The sequence below is a fragment of the Drosophila subobscura genome, chromosome O (genome assembly GCF_008121235.1).
Source record: "Drosophila subobscura isolate 14011-0131.10 chromosome O, UCBerk_Dsub_1.0, whole genome shotgun sequence".
In the NCBI taxonomy this organism is placed as follows: Eukaryota; Metazoa; Arthropoda; class Insecta; order Diptera; family Drosophilidae; genus Drosophila; species Drosophila subobscura.
In genome coordinates, this window is record NC_048533.1 from 18,009,013 (window position 1) to 18,029,834 (window position 20,822).

Genomic DNA, 20,822 nt, shown 5'->3' on the forward strand with positions numbered 1-20,822 from the left:
GGTTAATGGGTTTACAGATCTTTCACAGCTTATCTACGGACAGTCGTAAACTGTCTATTTTATATACTTTCATCACTTAAATTTAGAATTAATTAAGAAGCGTCTTACACGTCCCTTCTCGTTTGAGGTGTGTTAAAATTTTTGTGTAGGAACCTTATGAGAAACCGCTCACGGAATGAAGATATGTACATACATATGTTCTTATGTATGTATATTAAGGAGGGGGCAGGCCCCCTTGACGTGATCTATTGAATAAAAGCTAAGTAGTTTTGACTTAACTGTTATTTTACGTTTTGATTTAAATAAACCTGAACTTGAACCTCATTTGTTATTAAAAACTTTTGAAAATTTTAAATACTATTTCGAAATTTGTTGTAAACTCACAGTGTGTGAAAATTAAATGTTAATTGCATCCAAGGATGCTAGGTCTATAAACTGGGTGAGTGTTCGGTTCTAGCATGAACCTTTTCTTTGGGATAAATATAAATAAATGAATATAAAATCTTTCAAATAAAAAAAAACGCCTAGTTCTCAGAGACCATAAGAGATAGGGCAGAGAGCTAGAGCTAGAGATCATTATTATTAATGTACAAATATATGTACATTTGTATTTATAGCCATTTTTGTATTGTATGTATGTACATAGGCTCATCAGGAATTCTTTATCGTTATCATCTTCATATTTATACCCGGTACTCGAAGAGTAAATAGGGTATATTGTATTTGATCGAATAACGGTTGTATGTAACGCACAGAAGGAAACGTTTCCGACCCCATAAAGTATATATATTCTTGATCAGCATCAATAGCCGAGTCTATGTCTGTCTGGTTACCATCTACGTGATAGCGATTTGATTGAGTGATCCGATCTTGTCTCTAATATAGATTCGACAAATGAGAAAAAGCTGACATATTCTGTTAAAGACTTTTGGTATCTCAGTAGTTTCTGGCCTAAATGTAATATGAAGTGTTGATTTAAATAAACCTGAAAATTTTCAATATCAGTTCGAAATTTGTGGTAAATTCACAGTGTGTGAAAATGAAATATTAATTGTATCCAAGGATGCTCTGTCTATAAGTTTGGTGAGTGTTGCGTACGAGCATGAAGAAGTCATTTGAAGGTTTTCCCACGGATAATTAGCGATTAGTTGTCATTTAGTATAAATATGTACACAAGTTTGCTATTTTGGTATTCGCTCAATGAAAGAAAGAAATTGGAGGTCGGCAGTATATAAAGACAATAACCCAAGACAAAATTTCAGATTGTAAAATTATGGAATCTAAAGACTCAGTGACTAAAAATATGGCGAATTGTTCCAGGAAGCGAAAACAGCCAAATATGGAGACGACACTGGCAATCGGAAGACTCTGTGCGGCTATACTTCTGATTGTGCTGGTGACCAGGGTTGACGGAAGTACCCCCAGTCCAAGCCCACCAGACGATCCCCCTCCCCCATATTGGCGCAAAGGCTATTCGGGTGACGGCACCACTCACGAGCAGATGGGGGCGCTTCATTTTGCCGAAGTTGAATACTCAAAGTACGAGCCTTCGACCAACTACTCCCAGAGAGAGAATATCACTAAAATGTGGGTGGATGTTGTTTTTAAGGTTTCGCGAACCTTTTTTGACAAAGTATTTCCACTCGACCCGACCATACCAAGAGGTAAGTGAGGAACGATGGCCGTCTCTGGTTTGGTGATTTAGGTTTAATAGTGAACTACTCAATTATTTTGTCCAGGTTACATAACGGACTTGGCTAAGGATAACATGAGATTGGGGCCAAAAGTTATACGGGACGATTGGGCAGATTGGTTGAACGCATTCTGGCTTATGTGGATATGGATACTTTTTCTGGTTGCTCTCATTGTCCTGTCCCCTTTTGCAGGGTGAGTACATCATGGTGTATTATGCGATTACAAAATATATTATTATATTACAAACCATCAACGATAATTTACTTTTTTGTGCCTGGAACAGTGTCATGTATTTCTGCTTCTGTTGCCATCGCTGTAAGCTGGGATGTCCAGCCTGCCATTCGGGCGAAAATAAGAGAAAGACCCTTCTTTGGAGCACCTGCTTGATTCTGTTCCTTCCATTAATCGCGTAGGTTGTGGCTAGCTTTTCTCACGACTGCCAATGCATTCCTTCTTTCTTTCTTTTTGTGTTCACAGTGGTAGTATGGGCCTGGCTTTCCTTTCAAATGGTATGCTCGAACGCGGCCTGGCCAACTCTAAGAGGACCCTTGAAATGGGCAGCGTGGACACTTGTAACTTCCTTAAGGATGTCAGCGACCATGTTCATCATTTGTTTGTGAATAATTTTGAGGAGCTGGAGACACATCTGGTCTCTACCATCAAGGGTAAAATCTCATTAAATGTACCTATCCTCTAGTCGAATGTTTTATCTCACACACTACAGATGCACCTAAGCATATGTTCAAGGACATGAACGATGTCGCGGAGGGTAATGCTGTCGCTGAACTTACTAGGATTTTGGCGAACTTACCCAACACTCACACGCAGGGGATTGGATGGATCACCAAATTAATGGGGTCTATAAGCAAAACGTACAATAAACTAAGAATTGGTAAGAGACATATGTATGTATGTATGTATATAGTACTTCCTGACTTTCGGGTATTGTATGCTCCGATTCGTTTTGGTATGTTAACTCTCACGGCATTTCGTTTTCAGCTCTTCGGGGATTGAAGCGGGACGTTAACCATGCGGCGGTGGTGCTCTGCGGCAATTATGATTGCCTGAAATTTCTGCAGACCTCAGATATTGAGTTTACTGACACTTCAAGGTGCCTTCACATGGACGAGGTAATTCGTAATCCATTATATGTACATATATACATACACATAATAATATACGTACATATCAACATCATGGAATCTTTGCAATTACTCTCTAGCTCCCGAATACGCATTGGATGTATTGGGATATAGAATATTTGGGTCAACAGACTAACAGACGTCTTAAATGGTTACCTCGTCTCCGTAATATTAGTAAAAAGATAATGGACGAGATGGAACGAGTCTCACCACCGATAATTCGAGACATACGTAAAGCAAGGATACTCTTTGCTAAGGAGTCGAGGAGAATCCAAGAAATAATTGATGTGGTCATCAGTGACATTCACCTCGGCACTATACGAGCGAGCAGGGCGTTCGAGGATCTCTATGACAAATTTAATGAAACGCGTTACTTTGTCGTTCTATATATCGCTGCAGCCGTGATTGGGGTGAGTTTGTATTGCATTCATTCATACATATGTATGTACATATCCATATGTAAGGGGAATATCTTCACATGGTCCTCCAATCCTCACGAAATTCTTTATTAGATACTGTGTTTACTGGTAACGGCTTTGATTGTCGGCTGTTTGGCAAGACGTCCCACCGGAGCGAGTAATGAATATTTCACCACGAGAATCGCGTCGTACTTGCTGATACTGTGAGTGCTCCGAGATTATAAATAAGCATCCTTAACTAAGAACACATGGTCCGAGCAGGTCCATTATTTTGATATTTTGTGCGCTATCTGTCATGCTGATAGTGGTGCTGTTTAATTTTGTAATTGGTGGTGTTGCGTACAAAGGCGCATGTGCACCGCTAAGGGAAGAGCAGGGAAGTGCGCTTCTCAAACAGCTAGACTCGGCGATCGATCTGCGGACGATTTTTTCTCTCCGCAATGTGGGTATACCAGCTGCCAATGTATCAGCACCGCCAATCAGAGTATCGAATGTGATCAAGGCGTGTGAGGGCGACGACTATTTGTTTAAGTTTCTGCACGACAACAGGATCTTTGACATTGACGATTTTCTTCGACTGAAATTAATAACCAAAGCAGAAAGAAGTTTCGATAAAAATCTCGATCTGTCTAAGGATTTTATACTGACCGAGGATGATAAGCGTTGGTTATCCATAATGGACCCTCTTGATTCGGGGACTTATCACGGCAGCCAGTTTACCGGACAGATTTGCAATGGCCTCCAATCATTAAATTTAGATAGCCTGGGGAAAGGCCTCAGTGACTTATCAAAGTCGCTAGAATGGAGATATTATGATGCTGCCGTGGTCGCGTTTGAGAACGCGCATGTTACTCTCAAGGCAATTAAGACCGCCTACTATCCTACTCTACACAAGGAATTTCGGGATATGCATCGTGCTACCCGGTGGGTGGATCAGCGAATTTTATACCAGAACTACAACTTCAGGGATTCCTTTAAGGTTTTGAGAGAAAAAATTGGGGAGATGGAAAACTTTGTACGGACCAAAGGAACGGCCTACATATCTACGCTTGGCCTAAACTTAAGTTCGGTGATCGAAGAACACATGAATGGATATCTGAGCATGATAGTTCGTGAAGCCCACATAAAGATCGGTCGCTGCAAGCCTCTGACCTACATATACGAACGCGGCCTGGACTTGGTTTGCAAACGCATGGTTGACCCCATAGTACGTAACACTCTCGTTGCTTTCGGTTTCATTCTTCTATACCATTGTAACTCTTTGCAGAACGGCTATTGGATAGGTGTGCTAGTGTCGGCGATCCTTCTGATCCCCGTGGCCTGCATAGCTCATCGTCTGCAGTGCGTGTTTAAGCAACATAGGGTGATTCCGATAAGGGCCGTCAGAGCACGAGCTGTGCGAACAGTTCAGGTTGATGTTGACGAAGACCCATGTCCCTTCTGCAGTGCAAGACCAAAGAGGACGCCAGGTGGACATGTTGTCCGCATCGATCAGGACGGTGCAGAAACTCCAATTTCGTGTGCGCTTTCCTCAAGCCAAGAAACAGTGAATATCAACGACGCATACAGCAAGAATAAATTAGATTAGAGCTGGAATAATAAACAAGAAATCGGATACGTATCAAGCAACAGACTTTCCATAGTTCCCCCTTCTGTTCTGACCAAAAAGTTGATCCTAATGTTAATGAGTGTGCTGAATTGTTGTATGCCTTATTTTGCAAACAATCAGAAAAAAGTAAGTCTGGAAAACAAGAGAACCTTGTGGAGCATTGAATCATCTATCGGATAAATTTATAGTTGTAGTGCTGCGAGTCCTAAATAGCTGGTAATATCAAACGGAATATCAGATTCAAGTAATATGATTTTCATTGGCTTGGTGAAATAATGTTTACGTTGTCACATAGTAACTACAACAGAACCACACATTTGAAACTTATTAACTACATACGTATGTTATCAGCAAGAGCGACACCTGGCGAGGATTTCCATTGCTGGTGGAAGTTGCTGTGTAAACAACTTATGTATGTTAGTGCGAACGTATATTTTTTTGTTATATTTCTGTGCAATTTATCTGCTCAAATTGAGACGCAAAAATGAGCAGAGAGTATCTTGCTCTCTCTGCTGACCAAATCCTCTCTTTAAAATTCTTTAAGCCTACGGTATATTTACGGTATATTTTTTAAATGAGAGGGATATTTTGGTATATTTTTGAGGGTCTAATGGAGTATTTCATCCATTCTTCCGCGGTAACACTGCCAAGATTCAAAAAACAAGTTTTAACAAAAAAAAAAATTCTTTACGCTAAACGGACGTCGACCGCGGAATGGAAACAACGACTAGGTCGAATTTTGATCGAAACTGGTAAAACTGCGCGCGTCGTCTAATAAAATAACTAATTGTAAGATACCTAATATCTGAACGCAGAAGAAGGCGGCTCTGCTAGGTGCTCTGTGCATGTACGATTGTACCCCTCTGTCCTCCCACTGTCCTCAAAACATTGCAAAAGGTGTGAGCAAACTCCTCTTTTCTTTATTGATTTCCCCACCGCGGTGCTCTTTTTTGATCCAGTGAACTCTTACCGTGGTCTCGTTGCATAATTTTGTTGCTGCTGCGTCTTCAGTAGCGCGTTTTCGGTCGCGGTCGTTAATTCTCTTAAAGATTGGTGTGACTTTCCAAGAACCTTTCAATGAATATTAGATAGAAAATATGTAAACGTGCCAAACGCTCGGAAAAAGTGATGCGGCAGCCTCATACATGTGTATATAATATGCATATGAGTCAGTTGAGTCGGAATGTACATAATAATTGAGCACAGCGAATGGAGAAAAAATAATACTCAATAAGCGCAGCTTGGCTTCTGCTATAGTTTTCTGATTCTTCGATCTGTGGGTGTGGGTGGTCCGTATACACTGGTTACTATACTATGTGACATAACGGTATTATTGTGGCAAACAGAAAGAACAACCTTCGAAGCAAAGAGTGTTGGGAAGGGGAAGAAGGACAGGAAGCAGCGCCGCAGTTTCGCTGTTTTTTCTTGTTCGTTTTCTTTTCCTTCTTTTGCTCTGCTGCTGCTTTTATTTGCTGTTAATGTTTGTATACCCTTCCTTCCGTACGGTATAATTACTACAGTGTCGGTTACTGCGCTTTTTATGATCAAAATCGTTGTGGATCAATATTTTTGGCACTGTTTCTCCGGCATTGGGTCGGTAGAGTAGAGGATGGCGACTTGTGGGTGTAGTGACATGGGACGGGCGGGTAGCTTTTTTGTTGCTGAGCTTGCTTAATTTATGTGTGTTCCTGTGTGTTTGTGTTTAAATTGCAGATCTTAATCGTAGAACAGCCGCACACAGATACGCCAACGGACTAATACGTTAACATTAACATATACTGCCACCACCCTCGTTTTCGTTGTTGTTTTTGCTGCTGCCTTCGTCGCTGCAGCAGAGCAGAGCCAAGTGAGAAGTGAGAGAACAGTGCGCCGCCATCCCCCCGCGCGTTATTTTTTATTGCTTAAACATGACGTCGCCTGGTTGCCGTGGACTAACCGCGGCGCTGCTGCTGCTCTGCGCCACGACTGCAGCTTTCGCAGAACTGTCGGACAAATTGCGCGATGATTCGGAGCTTTCTCAGGTGAGTCGGAGTCGGAAAAGAACAGTCTTCATACAGTTACAGTTACCGTAAAACGTACATAAATACATACATACATATGTTTGTATGTACATAAATAGTACATGCTTTTCGAAAAACTAGTAGGTGAGTAGCAGGTTGGTTCCACTGTCCCCTATTCATCATCACCGAACTCCAGAACAGCAGTCCGTTGTGTTACTCATGGTTACGTTACTAGTTCTTGGGCACACAAGAGCTGACACTTTTCGGCCATCTATGCTCAGCGGCTGCCCTTGAACGGAAAAACCTTGACAGCCACCGAGCGAGAGAAGGAGTGAGAAGGAGAGAGAGAGAGAGCTCGAGAGCGGGCAAGCAGGTCGCAATGAAAAAGAGCCTGCGCAAGAGGGAGATTGCATTACAGCCGCCTGCACAGGTAGAAGCAGCAGCAGCAGCCCCAGCCTCAGCATTCCATTCCTAATCTCGTCCTTGACCTTTTCCATTTTCACTTGTGTTTTTGTTGGGCTTCCTGCTGCTGTGGAAAATCGATGCTCCTAGCAAACAAAACTTCTGGCGGAGAGTCTAGTAGGAGTTCAAAATCCATCCTCAGCCGCAGCTCCATTTGTACATGGCGTACATCGTTGGTACATATTTTATATGTATGGCGTAGCTTTCTATTATGTAAACGAGGAAAACTACATAAATTAATGTAAAACCAACCGAGTCAGACCGACCAGCAGACAAATGCCAACCGTTGACGTCGACTGAGCATAACAGTTTTATATTTAGTTTGCCTTTTTACACCTTCACACGCCAACACACACACACTGATGCATGGGCAAATAACAAAAAATTCAGAAGCCAACAAAAGTAAAATGCGGGATTCAGCAGTGGCGGTGGAGTGGGGTGTGGATCCTGGTCAGCAGGGGTGAGCACCTGTAATCTTCCCAATGGCCAAGATCTGTGGCTGGAAATTCATTCGACAACATATTGCCCTTGAAAGAGCCGTTCTACTCTGCTAAGCATTTAATGGCCGAATATACTTGCTTCTCGAGAGGAAAACCATTTTCAACTGAAGAGAAAGCGTGTGACGGAAAGAGAGGGACAGACAGGCATTGTAGGTGTTGTTGCAATTGTCTCTTCTGTGCCTAGATGTCTGGGAAGTACGGATACGTCTTGAACCCTCCCCATTCAACTCCATTCCAGAAGCTAGAGGCGAAACAGAGCGTCCCATGGTTTGCTCATTATGCTGGAAATTCTCATTACATGGCTTAGCCTAGCTAGCTGATGGCTTAGATAATTATATGTATGTACATACAATGTATGTATGTACATATGTACATTGCATTGTATGTATGTATGTACATATGTATGTGGGTTAGTTTTCTTTTTTTGCGGCCTATGGTTTTGTTAGTTTTGTTGGTTTTGCTTGGTAGATCACAGGAATTGGCGGATGGCCATCGGGATCCACATGGAAATCCCCAATAATTTACTCATTCCGAAGCCTCAATCAGTCGACTGGTCCCTGCAAATTCAAGTTAAATTTCCAATGAAATTAATTTACATGCTTCTGAAGATTCCCCGCTGGCGACTATGTGCGGGCGGGGTGACCTCCTGCATTGACCCCACACTTCCTGTCGTGCGTTTGTTTCTGTTTTCATCATCAGCGTCATCGTCATCATCATTATTATCATCATCCTCATCATCATCGTCTTCGTTTTATTAATAATAATTTTTAACCTTTGACTGATGCGCTGCAACTGGAATTGCATTGGACACGAGAATGGGCGAGTGGGGGAGGCCGAATGGGTTGACAACTGCAGACTGCCGGCTGAACCCTGTCTAGGCAGAGGCGGGAATGCAGCATCGGGGATTCAATTAAATTTAATTTAAGATTCAAAGGCGCGCGTGGGGCCGCCACTTGCGGCCCAACATACGATATACGATATGCGATATGCCTCCATTACATCTGAGGCGATGAATGAGAGCCGTGGCTGACCTTAATGGATCCAAAGTAGAGAAAAACACATGCTCGATTCGTACAGACTGGTTCATTTGAGTGATCCGTAAACGGCCTCGGAGTGATGCCTCCACCCTCCCACAACGATTCCAATTAAAAGAGAAATGTGCCTTGGCTCGGGGGTTGAGGCTGCTTTCGCTTTTGCTTGTGTGCTCCTGCAACTATACCAAAAACTTAACCAAACAAAAAGCAGACATATGCATTTATAATTTGTACCAATTAAAATTATTTATACCACATGCACTCCCACTCCCCTACATCTTCTCGGATTTCTGTCCCTTTTTGAAAAACCAAAAACTCTGCCTCTCTCTCTCTCCGTTTCTCTCTGCTGCTCATTAAATTGTATAGCTCCATTAGATGATTAAAGTTGAATTTCCTCAAGTGCCACGCCCCCACTACACCATACACTACACACGCTCCACAGTTGTAGTTGTAGTTGTTTTATTGGATTAGGAAACAATTAGTAATATTTTGGCTAAAAGTGAAAGAAAACAAACAAGTTTGAACTGCCAGCGGTTCTCTCTCTCTCTTCCTTTCTTTCTCTCTCTTTCAGAGCACTGCCAAATCCTTCAGGCGTCTTATGCCAGTTAGGGTAAGCTGCAATTACCAAAAAAAAAACAAAAAAACTCACAAAACACAACTTTTTACTTTGTAACTAAAGGAAACATCATTTGCAACATTCACATGTTTTAAATTTTGTTAATAAATATTCAGACAGGGGGTAGTACTCCCCTTTTATCGCAGGAGGGGAGTGGGAGTGGGCCATTGGCCACATTGGCTACTTTATTTGCCCCGCCGTCTGGCCATGTCTCTGTCTCGTGCTGTGACTCATGCCCTTGACTCTCAGAGAGATTGGGGGGTGCGTCTCTGTCTGTGTGCTCCGGGGGTCATTGGCACCCGTGGAAATAAAAATGCGATTTCCAAATCACCCCTTCGCAGCTTTTGGAGCGGTTAGGAAACAAGTTTTTCTTTTGCTCGTGTTTGCATCGTAAATGAGATGTCCTCACAGACCAGAGGGGCGCTTATCGCTGACAGGATAATACCCTAACAATTGAAGCAAATTTCGGGCTTACGAAAATAGTCCCCAGAGATATCGTCGTCTGCCATCTGGCTCGACAGCCACCGCCACCCGGACCGACCGGCGGACCGTAACCTTATCGCGATGGTGTGCCAAAAGGGCCGGAAACTCATCAACATTAATTTTCCCTTCATCAAATGCAAAACATTCGAAAAGGAAAATTTATGAATGTAATTGCATCTAATTGACAAATGCTTCCATGATCCATCCCCTGGGGGTTGCTCGCTTTCGGCAAGTGAGATGTGATGCCGTCAGATGGATGCTGACAGATGGAGAAATAGCTGCCGATATGATCTGTCCGCCCAGAGGAAGAGCCTCTTCATCTCTGTTGATACTGTTGAGTAAACAATATCACTTTTATAATTTCTCTCCATGATATCTCTCTCAGTAGGTAGGGTCCCATTTCAGCGTTGACATATGCGACAGCCAATCCCTGATACCCTTACTACTTACACTCATTCAGCAGAGCACTCTCTCTCGTTTAGATAAGCGAAAACATTTTGAAAGCGAAATAGAGACCTGGCCAGAACCTGCTTGCAGGAACAAAGCTAGCAGCGACTCGAATGACCGTCCAGGAACAGGACAACGGCCCGCTCTAACGTGAACTGGCGACAACTGAGCGAGGGTCTGGTATCGAATTACCAAAACGAGAATAATGTACATACATACATATGTACATACATACCATTATGGAACGAATATATTGTGTTTGCGTGTGTTCTGTCGATGCCATACCATAGATAGGTACATCCATACATATGTATGTGCATCGGGGTATAGAAACAGCGGCAGAAAGGGAAAGGGCACAGAGAAAACAAAAAACGTAAAAGGGACAGAATCGGGGACGGACTCTTAAAGGCAAATTGCCATGACTCATGCTGTGCATAGGACCAGAGCGAGGACCTGGACACAAACACGAAATTCACACGACCAAGCGAGCCATTTTAAAAAAGGTGCTGTCCTCGACAGGACACGCACCCACACGGTCAAACAGTCAACACACAACAAACACACAGACACACACTAATGGAGCAATATGAATTTACTCGGTACCATAAAACTGGCTGAGAATGTGCAGCGGGGCGTGGCGGGAGGTGGTGGTGGTGCTATCTGGGAAGCCGCAAAGTGTGCGGTTGCATGTTGTTGCCGCTGCCCAAGCCGATGACGTTGCCCCTGTTGCCAGGCCGGGGCAGGTGGCCAGACTGGGCCTGGGCGTGGGCCTGGTTTAGCCTAGGGTCAGTGGCTGGTATTTGGGGTAGCTGGAAAATGCATTTTCATGTCCCGCTCCTCTGAGAGATAGCGACTCTCTTAATAATATGACACACACAATCCACTTATCCAATGAACCGGCAGCCGATTGGGGTGTACTACAGATATAGAGCAACCCCTTGGCATACAGCTATCCTGGTGGCCATTCTGCTGCTTACGTAATTGGTTCAATAAACCTTTTTGCGTCTGCACAACTTGGCCATGCATAATGTTTCTTTTTCTTTTTATTAGTTTGTTTGACGTTGCCATAGAAATTGCCCTAGCATTGAGTCTCAGTCGCCGTTTTGCCAAAAGTTTTGCCTCCCAGCAACCAACCAACCAGCCAACCACCACCCAACAATCCACCCTCCCATCTACCAACCCACACCAATACCCCACCCAGCAACCATCTCCTGCCACATTTGGTTCGAAATACTCGTAATACCATCCGTCATCCATCCTAGAGAGAGAAAGTGTAACGAATCGCTCCCCAATTTCCCTTCTCTTTGCAGTTCTACAGCCAAGTGGAGCAGAATCCCATTGCCAATGCAACGCTAACGCTGCGCAGCTGCACCATCTTTGTGCCCACCAATGAAGCCTTCCAGCGCTACAAAGGGAACATCCATGTGCTCTACCACATCTGTAAGTGTGGATAAATCATAAATAATGCGAATGTCAGTTCATTGCGTCCATCCCATTATTGCAGCTACGTCGGCATTCAGCAAAGAGCAACTGCCAAAATCTGTGTCATCCGACATGGGTGGCAATCCGCCGCTGTATATCACAAAGAATCGCAATGGTGACATCTACGTGAACAATGCACGGATCATTCCCTCGCTCAGCGTGGAGATGACCAATCGAGAGGGCAAGCGACAGGTCAGTGGACTGGACCCCCTTTTTATCAGCGATCAGCAATGAATTCTATCCCTTACATTCGCTCGCAGGTCATGCACATCATTGATGAGGTGCTGCAGCCCCTCTCCGTCCAGAAGAATGCTCAGGACAACATCAACAATCCGGACGCGATGCAATTCCTGCAGATGGCCGAACAGCTCGACCTGAACGACTTCCACTTGCGCACCTATCGCTCCCAAGTGACGTTAGCGAAGAAGGAGTCCGTCTACCAGTCGCCTGGAGCGCACACCTTCCTCATTCCAATCGACGAGAGCTTCAAGGTGACGTCCATCTGCGGCTAATTGAAATTTGCATACAATTTAATGGGCAATTTATCTCATTGCAGCTCTCGGCACGGAGTGGCCTAGTGGATGCCAAGGTCATTGATGGCCATGTGATACCTAACACTGTCATTTTCACTGCCGCCTCGCAGCACGATGATCCCAAGACATCAGCTGCATTCGAGGATCTGCTCAAGGTTACCGTCAGCTTCTTCAAGCAAAAGGATGGAAAGAGTGAGAGCACCACCCAAAACGACCACAGCTATCGATCTGCCGCTAATTCATCTCCATGTTCTTCCTATTGCAGTGTACGTTAAGTCCAACACCATTGTTGGAGACGCCAAGCATCATGAGGGCGTGGTTCTGGCCGAAATTGTCAAGGCCAACATTCCAGTGCAGAACGGAGTCGTCCATTTGATCCACCGACCGCTGATGATCATCGACACGACCGTCACCGATTTCCTAAAGGTAGCACAAAAGCACACACACACACAACTCAAAACTCTAGCCAAACACTGCCAACACAAAGATACACAGATACTAAGATACAGAACAAACACATATACCGATACCTTCACTGATAGTGCCTGCGGCTTGTGATAAGGCTTGGCATTTTGATTGGCTCGGCACGCTGGGGGCGGCAAAGAAGATACCAATTAAGTTGCTCGCCACCTGCGCCCCAGCCATTGCTTAATACCTAAACATACCCACACACACACACACACATACACCACTACATGTCTACTAAGTAATCCATTTTACTTTGCACTTCGCCGAGTGGCTGCAGACAAGGCATTCGCCAATGGAAGTATTTCCAGGGGCCAACATTTCCACAGCGCTCTGCTGAATGCAAAGTCAAACCAAAATCGAACTGCACCCGAAATCCTGACACACATACAGAGAATAGAATAGTCGATACAGACCCCTAGATCCCTATAGCAAAACAATTAGCTAAAAAAAAACAACAACAAAAAACCCAAAGTCTGATTTTACCTAGAACTGAATTTCGGCATATGATCGTTGATCGATGATCCGCTCCGAAAAGAGTTTTGCTCTAAAATGTTATTGTTCAGTTCGGTTCCATGTAAAATCAAAAGCAAAATTTTATTTTAAAATAATTTTTTAAAATATAAATTTTATTTTAAAACAATTTTGGGTGTAATGTAAGTATTGCCAAAATCGAAAATCGAAAAACCAAAAAATTATTAGACCTTAACTTAATGTTTTTCACGTGAACTTCTCACTGATATCAAAAATTCATATCAGAATTCCTTTTCCTCGCAGTTTCCTTCAGTCTCATAAGGCAGACGCCAGGCAAGGCGTCCGAATTGGACACAAAATTGTTTACCTTTTAAATTGGCTTACACGGAAATGTATTTATAAAACATTGCGCCTTGCTTAGTCTGACTGGAATCGCAAAAACTTCATTCAGAAAAGATCCCATTACTTCCCATTTATATGGAATGTATCTATTCATATATTGGACATACATATCGTGTACTCGTGCTCCCCTCGCTTTCAGTCGCCGTCCATAAGATCACTGATCACCGACGACCGTTCGCTCGCTCAGCCGGCATGCTTTAGCTGTACTCGTAATTGTTTCTTATACGCATAACCTTGCTCCTCATCCGACGTATGAAAGAGCCATCATAGACATCCACATTACAAATAAATGTACAGTGCGTTTTAAAACTGTTACTCTTAAATGGCTCTTGGTACTCTTGGTATGGCCAGGATGTAAATCAAAGTCAGTGTGTGCGATGCTGTGAAGATAGTTAAGGAGCGAATGTTTCGGCCTGGCCTATCGTTTTGAAACGGACTGTACATTTTTGTGTCACTTAAATGGATCAATTAGCGTAGGCATCACCTCTTTATCGTTTTGAAAATTTCCTTTCCATGGTTCTGTTGCAATTACTCGTAATGTTTCTCTTTTCCCAAATCTATTTACTGATCCCAAATCTATCTGACGAATCTATCTTTTGTTTCTTGCAACATGCTGACTCGACACACTATATATAAAAATACATACATCACATTTCAACCACACATCGCTCAAATATCGAACTGATACTCCGAATATTTCACCAAAAACCTATCCGATAACGAACTCAGTCGTTCAAGGTAAAAATTATAACCAAATTCCGTTTAAATCTTGAGTTTACGAGTATTGCTTTGCTTTGATTTGCAATTTGAGTTGTTGCCCTGCTAAACGAATATTCCATTGCATGACTTTCACCCCAGAATGTTATTTTAAGCAATTTGGGCATGTGAATAACTAAAGTCCACCACTTGTGTTGGGGTCTTTGAGAAAAGCAATAGCAAATCCTACAATGTAAATGCAATTTGGGCCTTACCAGTTGTTTTCCACACCGCACTGTACATATTTGTAAGGAATTAAGTTCGCACTTAGAGTGGCTATACAAAAATGAAAGAGTTCCTTAAATATTCGTATCCAGAAGTTTTTCTTTTGACTTGGGGGGCACACCTACTGTATAGACGGATGGACATGGAATGTGGGCCTTTGAGGTGTATTGAAATGTATTTTATTAGAAAGCTTTGTATGAACTTAAGTGCCTTCCCCATCTACATTTAAGTGTTATATTCGTTGTAAATGTTGAAAAGTGCACACCAGAAATCGTTAAATCGAAAGCGTTAGAAATGTATGTAAATAATGGATCATGCTGATGCTTGCAAACTGCAATATGATGTAGCAACAAGAGAATAAAATCTATGTATTTCCATTGTGCTTCCTTTCAAACGTTCTCCCGTGGCGGAACAACTCTGGCACTCGGCGTGGAACACAATATTTCAAATGTTCAATTTAATTCGAATCTTAAATCAATCAATCAAAACCAAATATCTTTTCTACCACAACTCCGTTCTGTAAACCGATTTAGTTCTTGAACGTAAGTAACTGTGTAACACACACACATTTCACACGCCGCGCTATAGCACCCACACACACCAACAACAGCGACAACAGTCGTCAGTGCAGCATCTGTACATTGCTATCAAATTGCCATCCAAATCCAACTCAATCACCGCACAGTCAAGTCCACAGTCCCACTAAACTTTTTACAAATTATAAAATCAGTTAAAAATAGAGTCCGATTTACTCTCTATCTCGATATATTTATAATCATTTGGCATTAACCTCATTGTAAGACCATTTCACCTGAATTATTCCCTGATTGTTGTCTACTTTTACAAATTGATCCAAATTGATGTTTATATGTACATATGTTCATGTACATCCCCAAAAAAGTACCCAAATTAGCTTGAGCATACTCCAACCCAACCATCCATACAGCAGTTAATTTTGTTTTTATGTTTAATTTAGTGTTTCGTGCACTTTGCATCGTTCATAATTTGAATCAAACTGAATTATATCGTTTTATCTTTTGAAGGAGAACGGCGAGAACGGAGCTCTGAGGAAATTCTACGAGGTTATTATGGACAATGGCGGCGAAGTGCTGGACGATATCACCAATCTTTCTGAGGTCACAATTTTGGCACCCAGCAATGATGCCTGGAATGCATCCTTAATTGAAAATCTTCTAAGGCAAGCAATTGAAACTGAAACGCGGAGCCCGGCTCGAAGGGAGTGAATTTTAATTGTTTTGTTTGACTCTCAGGAACCGCAAGAAGATGAGGGAAATCCTGAACATGCACATCATTAGGGACCGCCTAAATGTGGATAAGATCAGGCAGAAGAATGCCAACATGGTAAGTGGGCGCTGTGGCTGAGAATCAAAGACAGTTTTAGCTTAGCTCATCGTATCCACCGACAGATTGCCCAAGTGCCCACCGTCAACAACAGCACGTTCCTGTACTTCAACGTAAAGGGCGAGGGTGCCGATGCCGTGATCACCGTCGAGGGCGGTGGTGTCAATGCCACTATTGTACAGGCTGACGTTGCTCAGACCAATGGCTATGTGCACATTATCGATCGTGTCCTGGGCGTTCCACACACCACAGTTCTGGGCAAGCTGGAAACCGATCCCATGATGAGGTATGTCAGGCTTGATTTTCACATCTGAAAAATGTTCGTGACAGAGTATTGTCTCCCCACTCACAGTGACACCTACAAGATGGGCCAGTTCTCGCACTTCAACGATCAGCTAAACAACACTCAGCGCCGCTTCACCTACTTTGTGCCCAGGGACAAGGGCTGGCAGAAGACCGAGTTGGATTACCCATCGGCCCACAAGAAGCTCTTCATGCCCGACTTTTCCTACCACGTACGCTGCCCATTTTACTGGCAAGGAAGAAAGGCTTTACCTAATATTAATATGTGTTACATTTACAGTCAAAGTCTATTTTGGAACGCCATCTGGCCATTGCGGATCATGTGTTCACCATGAAGGATCTCGTTCAGTACTCGCAGCAGGCCGGCAACGTTGTTCTGCCCACATTCCGGGACTCGCTCCAAATCAGAGTTGAGGAGGAAGCTGGACGTAAGTTATTTGCCAAACCAATGGTAGCCTGGGCAAAACGCTCTGAATGCTTCTCTTTCGATTCATTTCAATCAATACTTGATTTATTCTATTGGTCCTCCTCTCATGCTGTATTACTAACTGAACCTGTTTTTCTATAACTCTCGACCCAAAATTTCTTGCTTGTACTTAACAAAATCTAACCGTTGTCCAAACAAAAGACCTACATGATGAGAATGCTAGTCACGAATGGACTGGTGAGTGATGCAGTTTGTCAAACCCACATCGCACAGCCCACAAATCTGTCCTGGCCAGAACCATGTACATGCCCACATTAGAAACCCATCGAAAACTACATAGCAACATACATAATGCATTCGAGTTTGAGAGAGAAATGATTCTAAGTGCGATGTATTTATTTTGCAGGCTATGTGATAATCTGGAACTACAAGAAGATCAATGTCTATCGGCCCGATGTGGAGTGCACCAATGGAATCATCCATGTCATTGACTATCCGCTTCTGGAGGAGAGGGACGTGGTTGTGAGCGGAGGTAGCTATCTGACAGAATCAAGCATTTGCATCCTTTTGGCCAACCTCATAATGATAACAGTAGCAAAGATCTTGAACTAAACCCATTCAATATGTAAAAATCAAATCAAAAGCAAAAGCAAATGCGAATCAAACAGCAACCGCAACACATACCAACCACCACAGCCACCACAGTCGTCTACCAACATCAACCGATCAAACTCGAACCAACATTCAAAATCAGATTAATACGAAATATACATGGATATGTGTATAACCAGGCACTGCATACATACATGCATATCCATAAGTTACTCGAATTGGAAACAAGCAAATGAAAATTGTATCTGTATTATTTGCGTCACAAGGAACATCACAAGCCTTCCACCATGCCTCATTGCCCCCATATACAAAACTCAGACACACACGCATGCAGAGTACTACCTGCTAGATTTAAATTTGACAGCTTTCCTCTGAAGATGAACATGAGATCATGTGAATGAAGCTGAAGATCTCGAATAGAGACGATGAAGCCTTTACTTTTAAGCACTAAACTGGATCCCCTTCTAAAGCCTTATGTATTATATGAAATATATAACCCATTGTGTAACATTTTAATTTTATGTTCGACATATACTGATAGCTTACGTTCATATCGCTCTACATTCATCAGCTCACTAAGTTTTATGTTTAACCTACACACATACATATGTGTACATATGTGTATGTATGTATATCTCTACGTATTGATATGAATCATTGAATCTGATTGTGTTTATGATTTTAAGTGTACATTTTTTTGTGAATTGCTTGTTTTAGTTAATGGTCTAATTTATGATTTAAAAAGTGAGTTATCCTAAGTAGAATGCGAGAATCCCATTTATGTATGTACAAGACATATGTAAATATGTTAAAGCAGAAGCAATAAGCACATCACACACTCTCATATTCGTAAACATACACACACACAACCATACAAACATACACTTACACTTAATACGAAAACATTGTAAAATTGGATAAAGTGTGAAAGATGTTTTATAATAAACTGAAAGTTTCTTCATTTGAACATTCGATGGTACTCGTACGAAATGAAATTTTAAGTTGTAAGCCCAGCAGCATATCCTTGTCTCTAAATCGAATTGAAATGTGCGAGGCATCCAAACAAACTATAACCGAACGAACAACAAATTCAATTGAATGAAATGCCATCATGCACTTAGTTGTTAGTCCTGCTATGCATGTAAACCCCACAACAGAACACACGCCACACCCCACAGACAGACACCGACTTCCGATGCAGAAGTGGAGCAAAGATAGCAACTGTAATTTAGGGCAATCGAATGCGAACATGCTTCTAAACTGCTGTCAACTACGAAATACTACAATACATACTCCAACACACAATATCCTGTATCCTCCGCGATACACATGCAACAGAACACGACATCTACTCACTGAATGGATTTTTATATAAATTTTAACCAAAATACAATTTGTATGTATGTATGTACAATATACATACAAAAAACACTATGTATTTGACAATGATGTGAACATAAAACAGAAACTAAATTCTCCTCCTCCCTGCTGCAGCTGCAGTTGCATTTTAACCTTTGTATGTAGCTGTCATGTAAAATTTAAAAAAGAAAAACAAAAGAAAAACAAAAACTTAGTTTATAGTCTGATTTAGAACAACCCGATGCTAACTATACAAACTCTCTTTCTATTTCTCTCTGTCTCTCCCCGATAATGCCATGTATTTATAGGTTAGACATTGTAACTAGCGTGTGTGTCCTAACCTACCAAACTACCCAAAATGAGCGCTAAACATTGAACTGTACTACTCCTCCTTCTATGTAAACCCCCAAGAGAAAAACGCATTAACTATCAGCCTACCTACCAGTACACACACTCCACTCCTACTATCAACAAGAAAAACCACACAGAACCACCCACAAACCTATGTACGATCGATACTGTAGCGAAACTCTCAACTTAAGTTGTCGCAGTTGCTATGAGTAGTTGCTAATTCCCGATCTGATCGGATACCCCAGTTCCAGAAAAATTTATCTTTAGTAGGCGGCGGGGTCGTCGCTGCAAAATTGCAATGTTGCTTGTATTGTAAGCAGATTAGATTGGTTTTGGCCAGTACTGCACTGGCTGTAGCAGCTAACCGAAATGTATGTAGTGAAAATGATGAATACGCTAATTGAAAGTATGTACACGTAAGCTTTAAAGAGTGGTGCAGATGGGAGCAAAGGACGGATTTGTGAGGGGAAACGCATTGCAATTGCAATTAGTGTGTCGTAGTCAGTAGTTACACGTTGGCCAGCGCCCTAACGTGTGACTAGTGCCTTACTAAAGATAAACGCATTACCTTAACCTTTATACAAATTTACTCGAATTAAATGTATGAAATTAAATGAATTATTACTTCTAACAACTAACGAAGAGTGCAAAATGGCGAACAACAAGAGCGAAGCTGCATTGAATTGCGAGCTACACACAATACAATAAATACAACACACAATACAACCACGGGCCACTTGTAAAAGTTAAAGGCAAATGCATTATATGAAACATATGGAAGTGTACGAGATTATGTTTAAGTTCTGCTTCAACATACAGACATACACACGTATACGTACAACATAAAATATATGCATACATACTACAGAAATGATATTCAGCCACGCCACACTACACGCTATTTACACCATATAAAAACAATACAGATCAAGAAAATCATATTTTTCATATATTTGTCAGAATAATACTATAACGTAAATGTAGTTTATCACGATTGGGTGGTAAATCTCCAAGGAAACCTAAATCCATGTATCAATGTATATTTAGCAATTGAGTTTTGAATCAAGCGTTAGCCACGAGAATATATCAGAGTACGAGTATATATATATACATATATATATATATATAGATACGTATATAAAAATCAAGCTTAAAAACTATGAAAAACCGCAGTGCAAAAGAATATTATTCCATTTTATTTTATGACAAACGCTTTTTACAAATAAACCAAAACCATTCCAATCGTAAAGGAACAAGATTATATCTAGCATTAGTTAAACTAATTAATACATGTATTAGTAAACAGAATGTCAACCTCTACAGCATGCTTGAGCGAATAATAAAATTATAAAAATACATATATGAACAAACCCACAAACTTTGTTTAATTAAAATAATTTGATTTTTAAATTCAAACCTCTGTTTGAAATGGTATACGGGCACACTCCCGCCAATGGTGGTGTTTCTTAGTGCATAAAGTAGTTCTTGGGAACTAGTTCGCAGCTGAACCTTCTGGAAATGGAAACGACAACTCTTGTGAGATGGTATTAATAAATCTTGCAGAACCTAATTTAGTTTCAACTGAATTACAACTCTTACAATGATGGCTATTTTCAATATATGGGTATTTTAGCTCCGATATTCGTTCCTCTTATCGCACAGAA

At 41.8% G+C, this 20,822-nt stretch overlaps 2 protein-coding genes across 20 annotated transcripts; both read left to right on the forward strand.

Moving 5' to 3' along the window:
* Window positions 1-1,025: 1,025 nt before the first annotated feature.
* Window positions 1,026-4,881, forward strand: LOC117897167 (prominin-like protein). Of its 2 annotated transcripts, XM_034805838.1 has the most exons (11): window positions 1,026-1,083; window positions 1,321-1,664; window positions 1,740-1,887; window positions 1,979-2,104; window positions 2,173-2,360; window positions 2,420-2,587; window positions 2,695-2,825; window positions 2,918-3,247; window positions 3,350-3,459; window positions 3,518-4,463; window positions 4,524-4,881. In XM_034805838.1, exons 2-11 carry the CDS (start codon window positions 1,340-1,342, stop codon window positions 4,842-4,844), a joined length of 2,793 nt encoding a protein of 930 aa, XP_034661729.1. In that variant the 5' UTR covers window positions 1,026-1,083; window positions 1,321-1,339; the 3' UTR covers window positions 4,845-4,881. The 2 variants fall into 2 exon arrangements, with proteins under 2 accessions (XP_034661729.1, XP_034661728.1); XM_034805837.1 differs by lacking the exon at window positions 1,026-1,083 and having other exon boundaries at window positions 1,220-1,664.
* Window positions 1,809-20,090, forward strand: LOC117897169 (fasciclin-1). 18 transcript variants are annotated; one of them, XM_034805861.1, is made up of 19 exons: window positions 5,503-5,617; window positions 6,579-6,886; window positions 9,433-9,471; window positions 11,718-11,847; window positions 11,912-12,081; window positions 12,150-12,380; window positions 12,446-12,614; window positions 12,688-12,848; window positions 13,526-13,543; window positions 14,493-14,501; window positions 15,278-15,286; window positions 15,788-15,942; window positions 16,016-16,106; window positions 16,172-16,392; window positions 16,459-16,621; window positions 16,690-16,837; window positions 17,038-17,073; window positions 17,243-17,368; window positions 19,116-20,090. In XM_034805861.1, exons 2-19 carry the CDS (start codon window positions 6,773-6,775, stop codon window positions 19,118-19,120), a joined length of 1,995 nt encoding a protein of 664 aa, XP_034661752.1. In that variant the 5' UTR covers window positions 5,503-5,617; window positions 6,579-6,772; the 3' UTR covers window positions 19,121-20,090. The 18 variants fall into 18 exon arrangements, with proteins under 18 accessions (XP_034661739.1, XP_034661752.1, XP_034661756.1 ...); XM_034805848.1 differs by lacking the exons at window positions 5,503-5,617; window positions 19,116-20,090 and adding an exon at window positions 1,809-1,812 and having other exon boundaries at window positions 17,243-18,682; XM_034805865.1 differs by lacking the exon at window positions 17,038-17,073.
* The last annotated feature ends 732 nt before the right edge of the window (window positions 20,091-20,822 follow it).